Consider the following 19599-nt stretch of genomic DNA (forward strand, 5'->3'; position numbering starts at 1 on the left):
CACACGTGTCAGAGCGACTGAGTGTCTGTCTGCTGGGTGCACTGAGTGGAGCTTTGCGGCAGGAGACATCAGCCCAACTTCCAAACTGAAAGCATCTGCAAAGTCACTCTGCGACTACACCCACATCTGTTTCTTCAAATTGGACTGTTTCTAAAACACAACTGGAGGCCAATGAATCTTTGTTGTCTTTGTTTTCTACCATTTTGTTCCTCGTAAACATGTTTCCTCTCTGCGGTGGAAAACAAAGCTTTTTCTAAGAGATGGGGTGGTGTAGGGAGTGGTAGCACAAACACATCTTGTGCTGGAAGGTCAGAATGAGGACAACCCTGTTTATTATACCTCAAAAGTGTATACAGATGATATACAAATCAGATTGTGTAGAGAAATGAGAGTGTAAGCAAAGTGTGAGTTAACTGCTGATATATGACTCCCAGGAGCCCTGTGCACTTCTTCACAGTCAGTTTGACACTGAACACATAATGGAGCCGGCAGGCAGCCTCTGGTCCACGCACACGCACAAACGCACGCATGCACACACACGCACACAGACAGACACAAATACCCTGCATTTCACGGTTTGCTCAGTGAGAAACAAACATGGCTATTCCCCATTCTGACACTTCATTTCCTGAGCGTGTTTATGCTAAAACACAACGTCCATTAAAACCAAGCTAAGATGGTCACTTTTAAAACAAAGCAGGCAGCCACTGATCCCCCGAGTCACTTAAAGATTAATTCTTCTCCAAACAGGGAAATGATCCGGACAGCCAACTTATGTTGAGATGAATTAATTTACAGTCAAGTGTTTGAGTCTTGGCCACCTGCTGTTGCTGTATCACTTACCATTGATCATGGAGTTCAACGGAAGCAGGGCCGAGTATCAACAAACACTCATTTTCTAAAACCTAAGAGGAAATCAAATGTTTCACTGTGTTTACATGACGTATTACTACCCACGATTCCTCTCGTGCCTTGACTTTTTACTCATTACTCAAACTTAACATGCAGGATCTGGTTCCACGGAGTCCCGCCAGGGACTATCTTTGGCCCACACTCAGTTCAGACATCTCCGTGAGGATAAGTTTGGAAATTTGCAGAGCTATATTAGGAGGAATTCTGGCGGTGGCTTTTTAGCAGTCCACAAGCCTGCATATCAGAGCGCTATGAAACTTTATATGAGAGTTTATATCAAAAACATGCCCGCTATTGTGGGTATGTGGCGCAAACATGCATGGATTGTATTACCGAGAGTTAAGAAGAAAAGCCTTAGTGGTTGTGATGCAGTGTTGAGGATCTTTGGTCTTTCTATTACAGAGTGGTTGGGGTCAAAGAAAGCTTTGAACTGAAGAGATTTGGGATCCCACACTCTTCTCCCCTCTGCCCCAACATTTCATCAGCTGGCCATGGATTTGAGGCTGAAAAGAGACATTTGACCAAATCAGCAGACCCTCATTAGAGGAGCAGCCTGAGACACCGCAAGCTGAAGCACATCAAAATCAGAATATTATCTTCGTGTTTTTTTTTCTGTGTAAATTGCCTCTGTTAATCTTTAATGTCTTCAGTAAATGACAAGGCAAGGAGCCGTGTGGAGAACATGAGATGGAAAATGCCATTTGTCATAGCTACCATCCTCAGCAACACTGACGAGTTAAAATGTGAATTTACTGCTTTCTGGCGCTCTGCCAAGAGAATACAATGCTGTTTACTGCAAGTAGGAAAGACAGGACTCTTCTGCATGTGTACTGTATTATATTGAATAATGCTGTAGTCTAAATTATAGCAGTATTAATATATTATTTTGACACTTGGGAGCAGTTGAAGAAGTTGTAAACAATGTTGACATATTATCTCACATTATAAAGTTGTTGTAGAAAATGTGTTAGCAAACATTTGCCTTATTACACGTTAGACACCAGTGGTTACTGAGCAACAATAGCTTTTAATTGGAGTCATGTGTCAGACCACTTGAAGAATTTAAGTCCAATATTTACTATCTTGTTAGCTCTGCTTTGGTCTTCCACAACTCTTTAGCTGTTAAATGCTCCACTATGTTCCTGAGATAGTCACTATCTGCTGCTGATAACATACAGTGGATTAAGCACATCTACAATGGCTGGAAAGCAAAGGTGTTTTTCACTCCTGCACTGCCTTTTCTGATTGAGTTGTACTCTGGTTCTTTATCCCCCTTGGCTAGATTTCTTTGGGCAGATCTGTGGACAGCAATTGTACTCAGGTGTGGTCCCAAACAAAAAGAGATAGCAGTTTATTTGTGATGGGAACATGATCCGACCTCGATCTGACCCACCTACTAGGTATATTTTGCATGTTTGAGCTAAACAGCTCCTGTAGCCAGGTGTGTTTTGCATGCTGGTATGTGATGAGCTTAATTACCATTTGCTAGCGACTAGCTAGAGAGTGAATCGCAGTCTGACGTGGAATAGTGCAACAAAATATGTTGCATTTTTGATACTTGCTGGAACTTATTCAGAACTATTTTCCTTCCATTTTTGCTCCCACCCGAGACATATCTGACCAATGAGTGGAGCTTGTACTGTAGCTATGCATTTTGGTTAGCTTGGATTTTTCCCTGTGTGAAAAGAAGCCAAGCTAAGGGGAAGAATGACCTAGTTTACCACCTAATTTACTGATTGGGATCTAAACAACCCAACTCTAGGTTTGAAAACGCTTTAAGATAAGTTCCATCCCTCAAATGAGAAACATTTTAAGAGAGTCTGTGAGGTAAGACACCAACGTAATCTCACCAAGATATCCCGAGGCAGCAGCAATAACAATCATTCATATGCTGTCATTATCAGGCTTTCTTGGGTTGTCCGAGGCTTCCATCTGAGACCACTCCACCTGTGCTTGGACTTCCCCAAGCCAAATCAACTTAGGGACCCAGAATGCTGTGTTGAGAAACAACATACCACAATTCCCATGTGAATCTCACACCTCTTCATAACAATGTCCGATAAGAATTTGAGAGGATAAAAGAGTTATCCTCTGTCCCATGGACCTAATAACTTTCTCCCATTCCCTTATCAAAATGTCTGTGATGCCTAACAAATCCATTTGGTGGGAACAGTATCCCAAAACTGTGACGGTTGTGGTAGCTGTGTTGCCTTTACTTGTAGGATGTAAACAAAAATGGATGATATCAAATAATGTTGAGTTTGTATCAGGAAAAACATTACCCACAAAACACTGTATCTTTTATTTTATTTATGCTTTGTGATATCCCCTGATGGTATCCCAGCTGTTGTGAATGTTTTTTTGTGAAATATTGTGATGAATTGTGGAAGCCAGAGAGAGCAGGAGGCTGTTTTGAGCAGGCTGCCTGGTCTCTCTCACACTGTGTAATTGGCTCTCTGACACAGCAAGGTATCCCACTCCCTGACTAACACATCCCACCTCTGTCATTTCATTTATCTATCCATCCATCCATCCATCCATCCATCCATCCATCCATCCATCCATCCATCCATCCCACCCCTCTTCAGTTTCACCCGCTGGCACCATCCTCTTTTAGGCTCAGCTACTATTATACACGCTGCATTAGCTGCATTAGAATGACCATGACCTGCTTCCATCCTCCATCCATCAGTGGTGGTTTCAACTGAACATGGGCTGCTATAATGCAAAATCTTTAGAAGTTGTACAATCATAACCTTGAAATTGTACATTTTCAGGTTCAGATTCCAGACAGTGCAGAGTGCTGTCAGTTAATCTGGTATTAGCAATGCAAGGAAACTGCAAAATCACCCAAGACTGCCACTGACTGACAGGCACATGTTGATGACCTCGCGGTACTGTAGGTGTTGCAGCAGCTCAGAAATCACCTCCCAGTATGTAGTCTCACATCTGGAGTTTTTTAGTCACAGCCTCCATTCTGTGTTTTATTCCTGCTTGGAATGACAGTGATGTGGCTGATTTAAAAAAACAACAACACATGAACATCTTGTGAAAAAGGATCTCCAAAGAAAAGAATCTGCCTTGCATGGCCTGTTCGTGATTTGCCAGAGAAATGTTTTTAATGGTGTGGTCGGAGAGTTCGATACCTGACATCAAGATCCTGAATTATTTTCTCATAATATCCGGGGAGACACACGCTAAGTAACACCGTGAGTCATCTGACTTGAAAACAAAGAGAAAAAAAGCCTTTCAGGTTGTCGTGCAGTCATTTATTAAAAACATGTATAAAGTACTGAGTTGTTTTAATTTGGTACAGAAAAGCATATTGTGTGTATATGTGACACACATGTTTCATTGGTCCCTCTCTGCCAGCACAGTGAGATTTGAAGCATGGAAATATGTCTGACAGCTGTGGAGAGAGCATATGCTGCTGATAAGCTTGAGTTAAAACAACTGGGTGTTCAGCTGGAGGTGATTGCTAAATATTTCTCCTCGTAAAGGCACATTCCAGTTTTGACAAGATTCAGCTCCAATTAAGCAACATCAAACTAAAAAAAACAACACACACACACACATTGTGAAAAAAAAACAAAAAAGGAAATTCTTATTAGAAATACCACATTGTTGCTTTTCATCTGTGTGGACCAAACTTTTGTCGGCATAGAAAAGTATATTGTAATCCAACGGTTTTTCAAGGAGTTTTACGGTGTACATATAGGCACAACATGGACTGAGGATGGAGAGCAGGAGAAAACTACTATCACATGTTGTGCTGGCTGGCTCAGTTTTCTCTTATGGACCCATTATTCCTAACATCACTTGCACAAATCAATAGGAAAAAAAACATGACTGAATCATGAGTGAAATTTCAGAGAGGATCCAAGAGCGACGTTTGGAAATGCTGCCACCTAGTGAGCACAGTCAGCTCATAATGGATGATATTTACTTTGGTATATGCATTTATTCAAATACATGACTTGTATTTGAATAACTTTTGTCTCAAACAGTATATGGTCTGGACATTTCAGAGCAGATTTTTTACATGTAATTTGGTTATAAATACTTTGAATGCACTTATCTACAATGTAAAATGTCTGCTTTTGGAACATCTATGGTTTCGTATTGATAAACCTTCAATTACTATTAATGCATAATGTATTTTTCAACCAATGTATATAGACTACAGCACACCTCCAATTATATCCATCTATTTTTATTTTTTAGTTTAGGTTATCTCAATAATGTTATAGAAATATTACAAATGGGTAGTAAGGACTTTATTATAGGAGCTTATTGCTACAGAGTTTAAAGGCATGAATCTTCACATGAAGACACCCTAAGACCGCAGTTCTGTCTGCAGCCACTTGGTGATGCTCTCTCAACATGCATTATGCTGCTGAGGTTTTTCTATGTGACACTGAGGGGAAATGCACAACACATAACATATTACAGACTCATTTTTCATGAAGTGCACTGATAAGTCAATATCCCAGGTTTTTATTTCTTATTAAATTTACGAAACAATCACAGAGGAGTAGATAAACAGAAGCAGATCAAATAGAGAATCATTTTTTAAAAACTTTGAGACAATTAAGATGTGGATTGTGCAAACAAAGATGCAACAAAATATAAGGAAAAAGTCTGCAGTTACGTGACTCAGCTTGTAATTGACTGATATTCTGCCTAAGCCAATATTGCCCAATAGCACAAGTCATCTCTAATTATTGACTTTGCAAATATGCAGAGCTGTCAAATAAAGGTAAGGAGCAACTCAGCTTATGACATTATGTGGAAGAAAAAAGATGGATACTCACAAAGCAATAAACAACAAAAGAAAAAAGGAAAAAAAAGTTAGAAAAAAAGTATGTGTAAATCCAGTTTTATACACGCTTCTCTTTCTCTTTTGAGATATTTCTTGTGCTTCATATAACAAATGAAAACACATGAAGAGGTTTTAAGTGTGGGAATGTTTATTAAGATTCATTGGTTTCAGGCATGCTTTCTTCAATATCCTAGCTTCTTTACACTGTCAAACGGTGTCCAGAAACATCCCAAAACTCATCATCATCATCATTAAATCAGTATGGGGACTGAAGGCTGATCCTCTTTCTTGGAAGTAAATTCCACAGTCCAGCACCTCTTCATCAATCAGTCCTCCAGAGTCAGTGCCAGTAGCACAGGCATCGGGTGAATACTTAAAGACAAACTGCAGAAATTCCTGAAATTAAATGTAGGAAGATGGGAATATGCAGCTCTGGTGGAAGGAAATGACAATCATCAGGAGATCAGTATACACATAAAAGCTTGAACTGTACCAAAAAGTAAAGTGTTGAAAAAGTCAATAGTGTCAAGGAGGGAAAACAACACAAAGCACATATGTACTTTTTGTCCACTCCATCCATGAAAGCATATTACAGCATGTACCTGTTCCTCAAAATAAGTGGGGAAAGGGGTAGCTTTGAAGCAAACATCTATCAAACATTTTACAGTTTGTTCAAATGAGTAATCAGGGCTATTGATGTACACGGATTCAATAAACTACAAATCTGTGGTTTTCATTCAAAGGGCTTTTACCGGCAAATCAAAAGAGCTGAGCAATCTTTTCTAGACAGAGCCAAGTGACTAACGCCATCTAAAGTAATTCCAAATATGTACACAGTCTGCACAGGTGGATGGATGTAACTATGCATGGAATCCTCAACCTAAAGTACAACTGATAGTTTGTATATTTTTCTTCTTTTTAAAAAATAAAAGCATCCACAAGCCCGTAAAGACTGCAAACGTGGATGTTTATTAGCACACATTGGGACATGTTTGAAGCCATTGTGCAAATATATGGCTCAGATGATTTGTTGGTTTTATTAAATCTTTACATAATGAACAAATTAGCAGGATCAACCTTGCAGCATTAAAACCAGATGACAGATGAAAAACATAACTGCATATTTGGGAGCTGAGAGCAGTGATACAATTAATAATAAAGCACTTAAATCAAACAGTGAATGTGATATTATTTTTAATAGTTTCTGGCTGGTAGAATTTCCAGGAAAGGAATGTATATCTCAAAATGATTAATAGAAGAATGATAATATTTATGTTGATAATGTCAGATATGTAATATTATTCTAGTCTCATCAAGAAAAGATTTTTGATATTGCTCGATAACCAGGGGTGTTCTGTCATAATCGTGCAGTATTTGGACATGAATAATAATATTCAGGCTGAATCTAGCATGCCATAAAATTCTTTGTGTTTGTTGGTCAAAGTCAGTTCTAAAAAGGAGTTTTCAGTATTATATTCAGTACTTTCAGTAAAGTGCATTCATTTCTTGAGTGTCAAAGTTCACTCTTGTATTTGACAATGAAACCTTATCTGAAGTTCACTCACTAGGTTTTTCCAGAGCTTGTGGTTTAGTAAGTGGATTCAACAACCCACAAGTTGCTATTGAAAGCACTTGAAAAAACTGGTGAAACTTTAAATTAAATCAGTATTCTATGACAATATCAGTATATACTGTATGCAATACAATTACTGTATAATTACTGTATGCAATTAGTATGTTGAATATGTATGAAATCAGGATACAGCTTCAAGAGCTGCAGTGTAACACACTGTCGTGTATTAAAATGTACCTCAGTGGCCTGTTTTGCCAAATCTGCAACATTCTAGCAGTGATTTGCAACATGACATCATTTCCTTTCCAGTTTTTGAGATGTTGCGCTCATGCACATGCATGCGAGAGCCCTGTAGAACCAGATCAGATTTTTTTGTTTAAAGCACTGGTGTCTATGAGTAAAGAACAAAACAAGAACATGTCACCACAATAATGCCAGTACATTTTTGATATCTTCAAATTTTCCCTCAAGACGGTCCAAGGTCCTTTTGGAGGGCTCTGAACAGCTGGATCAAAGCATCAATCCACACTTCCCTCTGCTGTTGGTTGCTGATTTGAGACAGTGTCTGAGTGGTGTAAACCAGGGTCAACAAAGTCCTCTCAAAGTCCTGCCGGCTCAGAGGCTGCCGGCGCCTAGTGAGCTCGGCAGTCAAACGGCGGATGTCAGAGAGCTTCTTGGGCAGAACGTCCTCACAGATGACCTCAAGTTTCTTCACGCTCCTCATAGAGGCCAGTTCCTCATCTGGGATCAACATGGTGAAATCCTTGCCTTGGATCTGCATTCCAGCCAGCAGGATCTGAGATAGAGATCCATAAAAAAATGAGACTGCTCATCTAAACGATATAACTAACTTACCAAATTCCACATACAAAACCCATCCAGAAAATGATGACTTTTACTTTCGTTTACTATTTAAACAAAACTATTTACCCAGTTGCGAAGTGAACTGAAGACATCAGAAGATATTCATGTTCCCGTCAACAGTGTCAGAAAAAACTTTGAGTAAACACATTCTTCAGATTTCTGCTAATGGTTAGCAGGACAGCAGCAGTACACAATGTTTTCAGCTCATTTCTTTTTAAATCAGGAGCTTTCAACAGTTGAAGACAGATCACAAATGTGCAAACTGGAAATGTCTTCTGTAAATTCACAACATATTTTAACTGGTTTCCAGTTAGAAACCCACTCTGAGCCCACAAGGCCTAAACTGACCTCAAAAAGCAGGTTGACATCCTCCAATGAATGCTGGAAGGAAGGGTCGATCAGCGAATATGTCCCTCGTTTTATCCTATACGCTGATGGATACAGAGCTAGAACACATGAGAAGGTGAAATTGGATTAGAGAATCTCCCTCGTATCAGGCACCACATTATCCAGCGTGGCATGCATGTGGGTGGGCCAGAGGTTGAGTCAACACAGATACATTACTGCTCAAATATTATGCAGGGTGGATAGAATCTGGCTCCAGCTGTGCACAGGGTAATTGGCGTTCCACCCGAGCTATGGAGGCTGTATATTTACAAGTGGCAGTGGCCGGTGCATCCAGAGGTTTCATATCCATGCTCACAGAGGGGCAGGTGTTGCTGACCTCATTTGGTTCGTTTTCAAAGTGTCTGTCCATATGTGTAGCAGGGTAAACTGAGATATCCAGATATGGCTGAAATGAAACTTCTCATCGCCATGATAAAATACCATGAAATTCCCATTTTACTGGAGGCGATAACCAGAGGCAATTGCACATGGTGACACACCTCTTAACCAGGGGCAGAAGGTAACTTAGCACATTTACTCAAATACTGTGCTGGAGTACAATTTTGAGGTAGTGGCACTTCACTACAATATCATTCTGCTGTACTGTAAACACAACATCAATAATACTTTTGAAAACTGCTCCTAGACTGCTGTCTACTAATCATGAATTTAAATAATGCAGAGTATAGGAGTGCATCCACAACATGCTTGTGTGCATTCATGTTCAACATGAACATATGGGATAACAGGGACTAGTGACCAAAAACTCAACAGCATACCTTTATTATAAAAACTGCTCTTCATAAACACACACTCGACTCAACACCTGTCACATTTGTTTTCTCTGATTCTTACTTTAAAGATGTTGTTACTTCTACTTTTAATGATTGGACCCTTTTTTACATCGCCATATCCTTATAATGTAGTGGCACAATCTCTATAATGTATTGAAATGATTTTCTTTCTATATACGTGAGCCTATTTAAAAAACAAATACTTAAATAAGTGACTTTTTTTTCTTTGAGAAGTCTACAACAAACCTCTAAGCATTTATCTATCCAAAGAGGCATTGTTTAGTTTCACTGGCTCAAAATGCAAACAGAAGATAAGGGCTATATTCTTAAATTCTTTAATGAAATCCTAAGGACATGACTGTGTTCCAGCAATGATTTATGAGTTTGCTTGACCTGACAACACTGCATTTGCATTCTCATTTTTCTGTATAACATCTCTGTGTGATGGTGAGCAGAGATTCCTGCTGGTAATGGAACGTCTCGGGAAGGTCAATTCCCACCAAGGCTGGAATAAAAAGTTAGAGTAAGAAGGGTCATACAAGGATGCACATTTTTCACTTCCACACTGTTTACTATATGTCTGCTCTTGCTGCCCAATCTTTTAGTCTGTTCATATTATGACTCCCTCCTTTGTTTGAAACTCTAAGACCAATTTGGATACACTGCTTCGGGAGAACTGAAAGTTGATTGGAGCTGAAAGGGGATTCACAGCGTAATGAAGTGAGGTAAAACTTTCTTTGAGCTTCTCCAGACATTTCACTATATTTTTCCAGTGCATTCAGTGCTTGGCTCAGTGTGTAAGCCAACACATACATCACATACACACCGATCTTAATGAGGTAAGCAGTATAAACACTGGGCTTCATATGAATTCGAATCAAATCCTCCTACCCTGCAGCGGCATCTATGGCGTGCTGCCTCGCCAATTCTGTAGCATTCTGCAGTAATGATCAGCCCTGCTGCCCACAGCCTCGCCAGTCAGATACATTTAGCTTTATGGCATTTGTGAGGCCAGCCAAAGCCACATGCACTGGCTGATCTCCCCATGTACCTGCTTCCTGCCTGGGTGACTGCCAGTCTCTGCTCCGACTTGGCTTTCACATTCCAGCCTCCATTCAAAATGTAAAGGAAATTTGTTACTCTCTGTTCCAGCGTTTGACCAATAAATCTAATGAATTTGGTACATTAGTGTCTTCCTCAACATATTATCTCCATTTCACCTCTCCAACATGTCCCATCCAAACAGGGTCTTTCAGAAATACTGGCAATACTCCAAGAGTGCTTCATCCCATTTTCCATTTTTATTTATTCATGGGAAATGCACTTATTTGCTTTCTCGCTTATTTGTAATGAAATGCTGTCATTACAGATGTTGCCAGGCAGTGGAGACTACAGTAAGTCACTGCTACTGGCCAAGAGAGCCAGGCTAGCTGTTTCCAGTATTTATGCTAAGCTAGACTAACTGTCTCCTGGATCTAGCTTCATATTTACCACACAGACATGACAGTGGTATCAATCTTACTTACCTAACTCTTGGCGTGACAAACACTTAGTTTCCCAATATGTCAAACAATTTTCTTTCATCCTCCTGCATGATTAACAAAAATGCTGTTTCAAAATCTTCACCACAATTCCAGGAATTTAATCCTGGTACTGCCCAAATTCCATTGAACACTACCGAGGACATGTCCTTAGATCCAAATCTGATGTGCAGCTGTGAGCGCGTCTCATCACTGACTGAGTGACTCTGGATCAGCAGCAGAGGAATGCCTTCTCATACACATATTAGATACTTTAGAGACACTACAGCTCCAGTGCATTGTCAGTGTAAATAAATCGACCCAGACCCAGAGGAGATAGAGCACTTTAGAACAAGGTTATGTTGTTAAAGGACATAAAAGTTGATAGCAATTATGGCTTGGAGACCAACCTGATGCTGATTTAAATTTAGAATTAATATTTTTTTTTATATTTGCATATAAGTTGTCTTCTGCTCTCTATCATTGGTTGCTGTACAACAATAGTTCTTGGGCAGTAAAGTGTGTGTTTTATGTTAGCAGCAGCAGGAACAGCAGTTTGTAATAAAAATGTTATTGCTGGTTAATGCTCACATGGTTGGAGCAGTACTGCTGTAGACACAGAAACAGGCCATGTGTCTTGTAACAATTATAAAGCTACAAACAAAAATGCACTGCATGGCAAAAACACTGTAAAATGTGGCACAGTAAAACAAGTAGAAGAGTGAAATGCATGATTCAGAGGAAAAAAGGTAAGATAAAAGCAACTTATATTATGGATTATTAAAACAGAGTTCAGCAACAAGCATGCAGTTAGGACAGGCAACCAGAATAAAATGGGGTCAGGCAGGCAGAGAAAACATCCAAAATGAAAGGCAAAGTGTAATAACAAGAGAGGAGGGTAGTCAGGCAAGCCACAACAAGAAGGCTGGACCACTATGGGTGGTTGCACAATCTGGCAGGGAACTGAGGTAAAAATATACACACTGAGGAGCTGATGAGAGACTTGGGAACAGGTGTGCAGGTCAGGTGATGATAAGAGGCAGAAAAGGCTGAGGGCCACTGCAGGGCAAAGAGGGAGTAGCAGGCTTTGGAATGAAAGCAGACTTTAAGGAGCCATGTGGAGTTTTCTTGTACAAACATCTGCAAAACTTTTTTTTTTCTGAGTTAATGTTTACACCCATGTTTACTAGCATATCTGTCTTTTTTGGTGCATTGCTGCTTTTGTCAGTGCATTATAGTCACCTGTAGATCAGTGGAGTAGTGTCAAACCATAGGTGTGTTTGCATCATTCATATGCACATGCATGCATACATGGTGCGCATGCATGATGCATACAAAATAACAACCCACTCATAACCCACTCATAAAAACTTCTCCATAGTGCTACCAGAGGTCAGAAACCACAGGAAACCTTTCAGGCCTGGTCACAACAGCGTTTAAACTGTGAAATGTAATCATTCCAATGAAATTGCTGCAATTAGTGGATTCACCCATGGGGACAAATTAATCCACTTAAATTTAGGATCGAGTTTGGTAATATTTTACCCACAAATGTGTAAGCCGTCTTTGACAGTGCTGACCATTGTGAGACCACAGAGCAGCAAAGTCTAAAATTATGGAACCTATTAGCTCATTAGCTGTGTTGCACCATCCACTTTTATCTAACCCTTTTCTTAGACATACTGTTTAACAGAGGAATAAACAACTTGAACTTATTTTGTTCATCTTCCCCAATGCTTTATAGAATGAAATTGTGTAAATACAGGAAATGGAGAAGCTTGAAGAGCTAGTGCGACTGACTAGAAATGTAAGTGTAAAATGAAATATCATCCTATTTTGTCAAAATATGCTTGTAATATGTCCCCCATGATTACATAATGTAGAGAGACTGAGCTAGAAACACCTTATATTCAGACAGCCGCCAGTTGTACATTTTTTGCTTTCAAAATGGATGTGCTACTGAGGTTATTGACATATACTGAGGTGTTGAAATATGACTTAAAACACTATGCTACTCTATTATGTGGTGTTGTAGTGTGAAATTAAATCTCCATCAAATGTCCCTGCTCTGTATTCCCAACAGTGGAGTCAATGATGAGATGTTTAAGAACATTTTTATAAAATAATGCAGGAAAACAAACAAACCTGAGGTGATTTATATATTTCAACTTATTTGTCTCATAATTTGGTTGAATATTTAATGCAGATGTCTCTCCTTCCAGCATTACAGCTTTTCCTGCTGCTTGTTCAAAGCCCATTCAATCCCTCATGCTTGCCCTCCCTCCTCCAAACAATCAGTGTTTGGATGGGCAGGCTTCCCCCAATGTCATTATGCACAGGCAGGGAACTTGTAATCGCCCGCTAACTGCTTGCAAGGAGATGAGGGAACAACAAAGATCCATTAATTAGCAGGGCTAAATGGTACTCCTGGCTGGAGGGATGTCTTGATGAGAGTGAGAAGGGGGAAAACAAAAACAAAACAAAACGGACGCCTGGATCCCTTCGGTTTATGGTTTAAGGGAGTGAAAAGGACACGAGAGAATAAAATCTCCGCCACAGCAGCTCATCCTCTGCTTAGCATTTCAAAGAACCTCCAAACGATTGTTCAGATCTAAACAGAAATATTCTAGCAAATGATATACAAAATCTCCCTTTTACAATATAAACACAGGTTTCACCATCAATTCTCCCACTGTGAGCCAAATGTGTGAGGAGCTTAAGCTACAATAAAGTCTCTTTGTATTGCCAGGGAAGATTTGGCACTGTGGGTATGATACTGGGGATACTGGTAATAACTGGAGCTACTGGAGGATATGTCCAGTTTTCACCCACCAGGTATTTTTCTTCACAATGAACCAGGGAGGAAAGGTTTAGCCAACCGCTCCGCTACATTAAAGTTTCAAGAATTTATCACATTGTTTGGTCACCAAACTGCGGTTTTTTTTAAGCATTCAGAGGTATCTGGATTATTTATATGAGAGGTGTTCTTTCTCAAAATGACTGACTGAGTACAAGCATCTCAAAACTGAATGTGTAACGACAATTTAGCCTCTTGGGGTAACCGCCAGCATTTTGGGGGTTTCGATGTAGCAAGCAGATGTAAGAAGCAGGCTTCCTCTTTCATGTGTCTGTCATTGTTTATGATCCAATTAGCTACTTGAGAATGTTTAGATGATAGTTTGGCTAATCTCTATAAACAGATATATATATATATTCAGATACATTGAAAAAATAAAAAAAATAAATCGTCATCAAACAATAGCCAATGGGTTCAGAGATCATATTTCAGCCAATGTGTTCTGCCTGTTTTGTTCTCCAAATGGACCGTTTACCTGCATACAAACCAAAGCCCACTCAAATGTGATTGGTCTACACGGACTACATGAAAACCAAAGCAATTCATGGGAATTTTCCTTTCAATTAAAAAAAAAGTCTGCTATTTTAGGGACCTCAGTTACACACAGTGAGATTTTTTAAAAGTCTGATGGCAATATCTTTAAACTCAGTGACTTTTCATGCTTTAGACCAAAACAATTCAAGCTGCACTGATAAATATTTCTCTATGCTATTAATACTGGGTCAAATTCCCAGTTCCAAACAGCCCATAGACTAAGTTACTGGCCTGTGAACATCATGGAGTATTTAGCAGCTAAAGAGATATTGTCCTCAGGAGTTGGTGGAAACTAAAATAGATACAAGTTGATTGAATACTGGACTTTATTCAGCATGTAGATAGAAATATGTCTGCTAATGAATGCCAGTGTTGCTCCATGTCTGCTGGATTTATAATTAGGCAGCTGTTTGATAGGAATATGCTAGCACATTAGTTTATATGGTGTGTTTACAGCTCGTGTCACAGCCTCCAAATGGTAAAAACAACAAAAAAACAGTTAATACTGCTTTAAGAAACATGAATCTATAAATGCAACAATTTGACTCCAGGCAGAGGAAAAAAGGTTGAAAAGTTTACTTGATTGATCATGTGATTAACATCCACATTAGTTGAAGATTTTAGACCTTCTTAGATCTCTTAAAAATGTTTCGTTTACACAGTATTTCTAAAATTATACCAGTTGCCCTCCCTTTCTTGAAGGAGGTTTTTAGCATCATATGACTTATTCTAAGATGTCAAGCAATGTGAGTGTTGAGAAAGGCATTTCCTTTTAGTGAGTGGATCCAGTAACAACAGCACAGTCATTTATCGCTGGAAATAAGCAGTTCATGTCCTTCATGTCATAATGTTTTCAAAGATAACACATTCTTTTACAGACATGCATTAAGACTGAGCCACTATTACTGTTTATCTACTGTTGTATTTCCACCTTCTTATAGGTTTGTAGATTAAACTTGTAATTTGTGTATAATGAATAATTTGTACATGTAAATAGTGAAAATAGTGACATTTCTTTGTGGCCTATGAGAGATGATGGAGACAGGCTCACTAAAACACCAAAGTAGTAAGTCCACCTACCTTTTCTGTAGTGCTGAGTGGCTGCCAGGTAGATGGACAGGTAAACAACGATGAGTGGAGCCCACCACTGTGGCATGTTGATTTTCTCACACAGATCTACTCACACAGTTCACTCTGTCTATCACAAGGTATGCGATCACATTCATAAACAACCATCAAAACGGTGGATGTAAATTTACCGCTTGTCGGGTTGCGGCATTCCTCATGCAATAGTGTCATGTGCAGGACCACTGTTCTTTCTGTCCCCTCCTCCTTCCATCCTCTCTCCCTGTTTTTTCTTTTTTTTTCTCTTCTCTCTCTGTGTGTGTTTTCTTTTCTCAGGCCAGGCAGTCTGGGCCAACATCTGGAAATCATCAGGATTTCGTTGGCTGGACTTCTTTCGTCAGCTAACTGCTCGACTGGCTGGTTGGTTCATTTACTGAGTGACTCTCCAACTGACTGTATAACTAGGTGACAAAACAACTAGTTAAGCATGATGGCATCCCATGAGCCAGACAAAACTGCAGAAAAGTGCACTAGTCTGAACAAACATCCTTATCAGCTTAAAGGATGATCCCAGTTTCTTTATTTTTTCTTGTAGCTTTAATCATCTTTTCCTTTTTCCATTTAACCATCAGAAAATATTGGATTGATTGCAATGATTTGGGAACACACAACATCATTACTCCAACAGAGTCCAACAGTTCCTCTGTTCCCAGTCCTCAGCTCCTGTGCTGCAGCAGTCCAGTACTCCAGACACCAGACACTGGTCCTGTACTCCAGGTCTGATCGACCTCCAGAGTCACCCCGCCCATCTGTCCTGGCATCTGATCGACCTCCCAAGTGGTTCCACCCATCTGTCCTGGTGTCTGGTCAACCTCTGGTGCCGCTTACATCGCAGGTCTGGTTGTCCGCCTGCCCATCCTCCAGAGTTGCTCTGCACATCTGTCTTCCTCCTACCCATCCTCCAGGGCTAGTCCGCCTGGTCACCCTCCAGAGTGACTCTGCCCATCTGCCCTGTCTTCCATTCACGGTTTCCAGCCTCTGCTTCCTGGATTCTTCAGTTCCTGTTGCCTGCTTTTGGATCCACCTGCTCCATTCCTTCTAATAGAGTAGAAAACCTTAACAAAATGTAAGGGGTGTAGGTTTGCTAGCGGCTATTTTCACTACTGTTGAAGCGACTACCATACTTTTAGAAATCCCCAGACTTTGGCAGGCCAGTTAAAATTGTGGAGGATGAGGGTCTGTGTGAAATAATTCAGATTACATCCAATGACTGCACGTAATTGTCATTGAGAGTCACCACCATAATGATCACACACAACCTGAAAGAGTGAAACATATTTACTTTCTTATAATCCCTTTCCACTGTTTCCTACTCACTTTATTTATTGTTTTCTTAAAATCTTGTATTATCCTGTTGTTACCCCATAGCACAAGCTGATGTTTTTGTGAGCCTTTATTTTCCCATGTGAGGTTGGGCACAATTACATTGTACGATTTGCTTTAGAGGTCAAGAATCCAGGGAGTGATCTTTAATCAGTACTGAAGTAATGGAACATTTAGCTGGCCAATGTGCCCATCTGCTGAAGTTGAGTTTGCCATAAATTGTGTGTTGAGTACATTTTTAAAAAGCTAAATTCTGTAATGTGAGGGTTTCTGACAATTTTTGTCATTGTTTTGTGTTCGTAATTTATTTCCAACAATAAATGCTCATATTTACTTTTTGTAAATATGAGCACCTATGTTTTTTTTTATTGTTGTGATGCAACAATAAAAAAAAGTTGCAACAGCTTAAAATATGCAATCAATTTGTGAAAAACTATGCACTCTCTTGTGATTAATTGCAAATAAATAATTGAATTGAATGAAAGTGTTTTCCTATCAGAAATATTCGGAGCATGGAAGGAACAGCATTCAGATCTTCATGTTGGTGAATAAAAATCTACTGACAGTGTACTGAAGTAAAGAAGTAAAAAGTATCCCAAGGAATCACGACAATTCTGTGGTGCACAACCTCTCCTTAGAATACATTTTTGATTTCATAAGTCTGCCTTAAAACAGTAATCAGGTACCAAATCAGACATTAAAACATATTTTATTTGCTGTAATTGTTCATCCTGTTTCTATTGGCAATGAAGAAATCCCTTCCTAAATGTGACTCTGAAAGGTTGATGGTTTACAGAAAATGTATTCAAAAGTTACTACGAAGCTTCAGCAGTCTGAGTTTGCTAAATCAAGTAAATAGCCTCCAAAATTAATTTGAATACAATTTCCCTTTTGAGTTTCAGACTGTATTTGTTTGCTGGTTTAATTTCATACTAAAAAAGGCAGAACCTTTGAAAAATATCGTAATAAACTAGAATTTTCCATTAATGCACTCTGTTAAATCACTAAAAGTTAAAATCACAGCTCTCTCCCTCTTACACAAACCTTGCTTTTTATATATTTGACCATCGTCCTTGCTATACCCTTCAACGCTAAACTAATTAAGTGAAATTCTGCATTGCAAGGAACAAAGCCCGGATTTGAAAAGGCTCCTTTGATTTCAGGTAGCGTGCAAAAAACAGACAGCGATGTAACCCAGACAGAGACAAACAGCTACGTGTCAGAAGCCAACATCAACAACCACTTAGAGCATCTTGATTCAAAGATGTCAAGACTCTCCTCCTGTCTATATGCACTCTTCTCCACAGTCTCTTCTGTTCTTTGTTGTCACACAATATGAGCAATAAACACAAGGTCCCCATTCTGGTGCCAAAGCATATAATAGACTGTGTAGGTGCTATAATAATAGTGGAGGTGCTCTGGGTTCTGATGGATTCCTTTCTTGCTTTAGCCTTTGAGGCTGCATTCAGCAAATAATAAAAAAAGATGATCTTGAGTGCAATGTGTTTTAAAGTGCCCAATCTGTAGATTAGAGAGCAACAATTAATTATTCAAATGGTGGCTGGAGATATCAAACCTATATGTTTATTCTAACAATGTAACACTGATAAGAGCCTCTATTCCTTATCAACGCTATGCTGTTAGAATAGACAATGAGGTCTGATATCTGTGTGCTTTCTGAATGGTAAACCACTGAAGTTTTTTCAGCCAAATCTTCCCAGCTGACAAAAGCATCAGCATCAGCAGTTTGAGTCACAGAGTGCAATCATAAACAGCAGCACAAGATGAGTGCTGCTCCCATTTCCATTTCAGAGGTGATAAAAATATCAAGTGGACATGTGGGAGTCATAATGCCATTTTTCTAGATACTTTGAGATTGATTTAATGTCTCTGCACGTAAAAAAAAGGGGAATTTCAACAAAACACAACTGCTTGATGAGGAAAAATTAAATATAATCTTGTTAATCTAGTGACATTCAAAGGTTTGATTAATTTGCACAGCACTCGAGAATTTTAATTTATGATATTTTACTCTGCGGCTGCCATATGTTTGATTGAATACGTGCTTGCGGCAGATGGGCACCAAAAGGTGTAATGCCCTTCTGTTTTTTTCAGCTTGTGGAACAAAAAACTAATTTACATGGGCGAGGACGCCGGAGGAACGCCTCAGTGGACAAGCTGTAATTATTGTCTGCATGTGATTCACATGATTAACGCATAAAGTGAAGGCAGATGGCATTTTGAGGGGTGAAAACAAAATGAAAAAACAATCCTTTCTGCAGCTCATGTCTTATGTCTTTGCCAGCAGGTGCAGAGATTCAACAACTGTACTGCAAGAAAAATGCCACTGACCCCTCAATGTGTGGGGTTATAAACACACACCCAGATGCACTTTAATCTTTTTCAATTATGACCATCAGGGGGCAGTGTTACAGCACACATCCTGAGAGATACACAACTGCCAAAGTTATCTAAGATCCTACAGTGATTGCTTGCCAATTCTTTGGTGACGCTGCATGAATTCAGAAATAATTGAATTCTATTCAGATAAGGTCTGGCAATATGAATGCAGCCACTTAACAAAGATCAAAGGGGTGTTTGGGTTCAAACCAGGTGGAGACCCTCGAGACATCCTTTAGTTTAATTGCTTATGTGCTGTAAATCACTGGAATGCCTCAAATATGCAAATTGATATGAGGCCACTGTACAACTGAACTTGCAGGAGGCTTGCTTAATAGTCAAATTGCTAACACAAAAAAAGTCTGCACCTGCAGTTTTATCTTGCAATGCTGTGAGTCAGATAATAGGTAAACACCTGACCTGATTGCACAAATATAGAAATTACTGAGATTTGTAATGATGTAGTTTTGTACTTCTTTCCAGCCAAG

The 19599-nt window shown here is 39.4% G+C and overlaps 1 protein-coding gene across 1 annotated transcript; it reads right to left on the minus strand.

The window, feature by feature from the left end:
• Positions 1–7773: 7773 nt before the first annotated feature.
• LOC134004734 (protein FAM180A) lies at positions 7774–15478 on the minus strand. Its single transcript, XM_062444108.1, has 3 exons — positions 15344–15478; positions 8520–8617; positions 7774–8103 (listed from the first exon to the last, which is right to left on the minus strand). Exons 1-3 carry the CDS (start codon positions 15417–15419, stop codon positions 7774–7776), a joined length of 504 nt encoding a protein of 167 aa, XP_062300092.1. The 5' UTR covers positions 15420–15478.
• Between the last annotated feature and the right edge of the window lie 4121 nt (positions 15479–19599).

This window comes from Scomber scombrus, chromosome 22 (assembly GCF_963691925.1).
Source record: "Scomber scombrus chromosome 22, fScoSco1.1, whole genome shotgun sequence".
NCBI classification, from domain to species: Eukaryota; Metazoa; Chordata; class Actinopteri; order Scombriformes; family Scombridae; genus Scomber; species Scomber scombrus.

What these genes read in the sequence shown, in the direction of transcription:
- LOC134004734 (XM_062444108.1), bottom strand. Translation starts at nt 15,419, where the DNA reads ATGCCACAGTGGTGGGCTCCACTCATCGTTGTTTACCTGTCCATCTAC. An exon ending in CACTCAGCACTACAGAAAAG is followed by an intron (nt 8,618 to 15,343) that starts GTAGGTGGACTT and finishes CATGTGTTCTAG; the next exon opens with CTCTGTATCCATCAGCGTAT. An exon ending in ATGTCAACCTGCTTTTTGAG is followed by an intron (nt 8,104 to 8,519) that starts GTCAGTTTAGGC and finishes TCTCTATCTCAG; the next exon opens with ATCCTGCTGGCTGGAATGCA.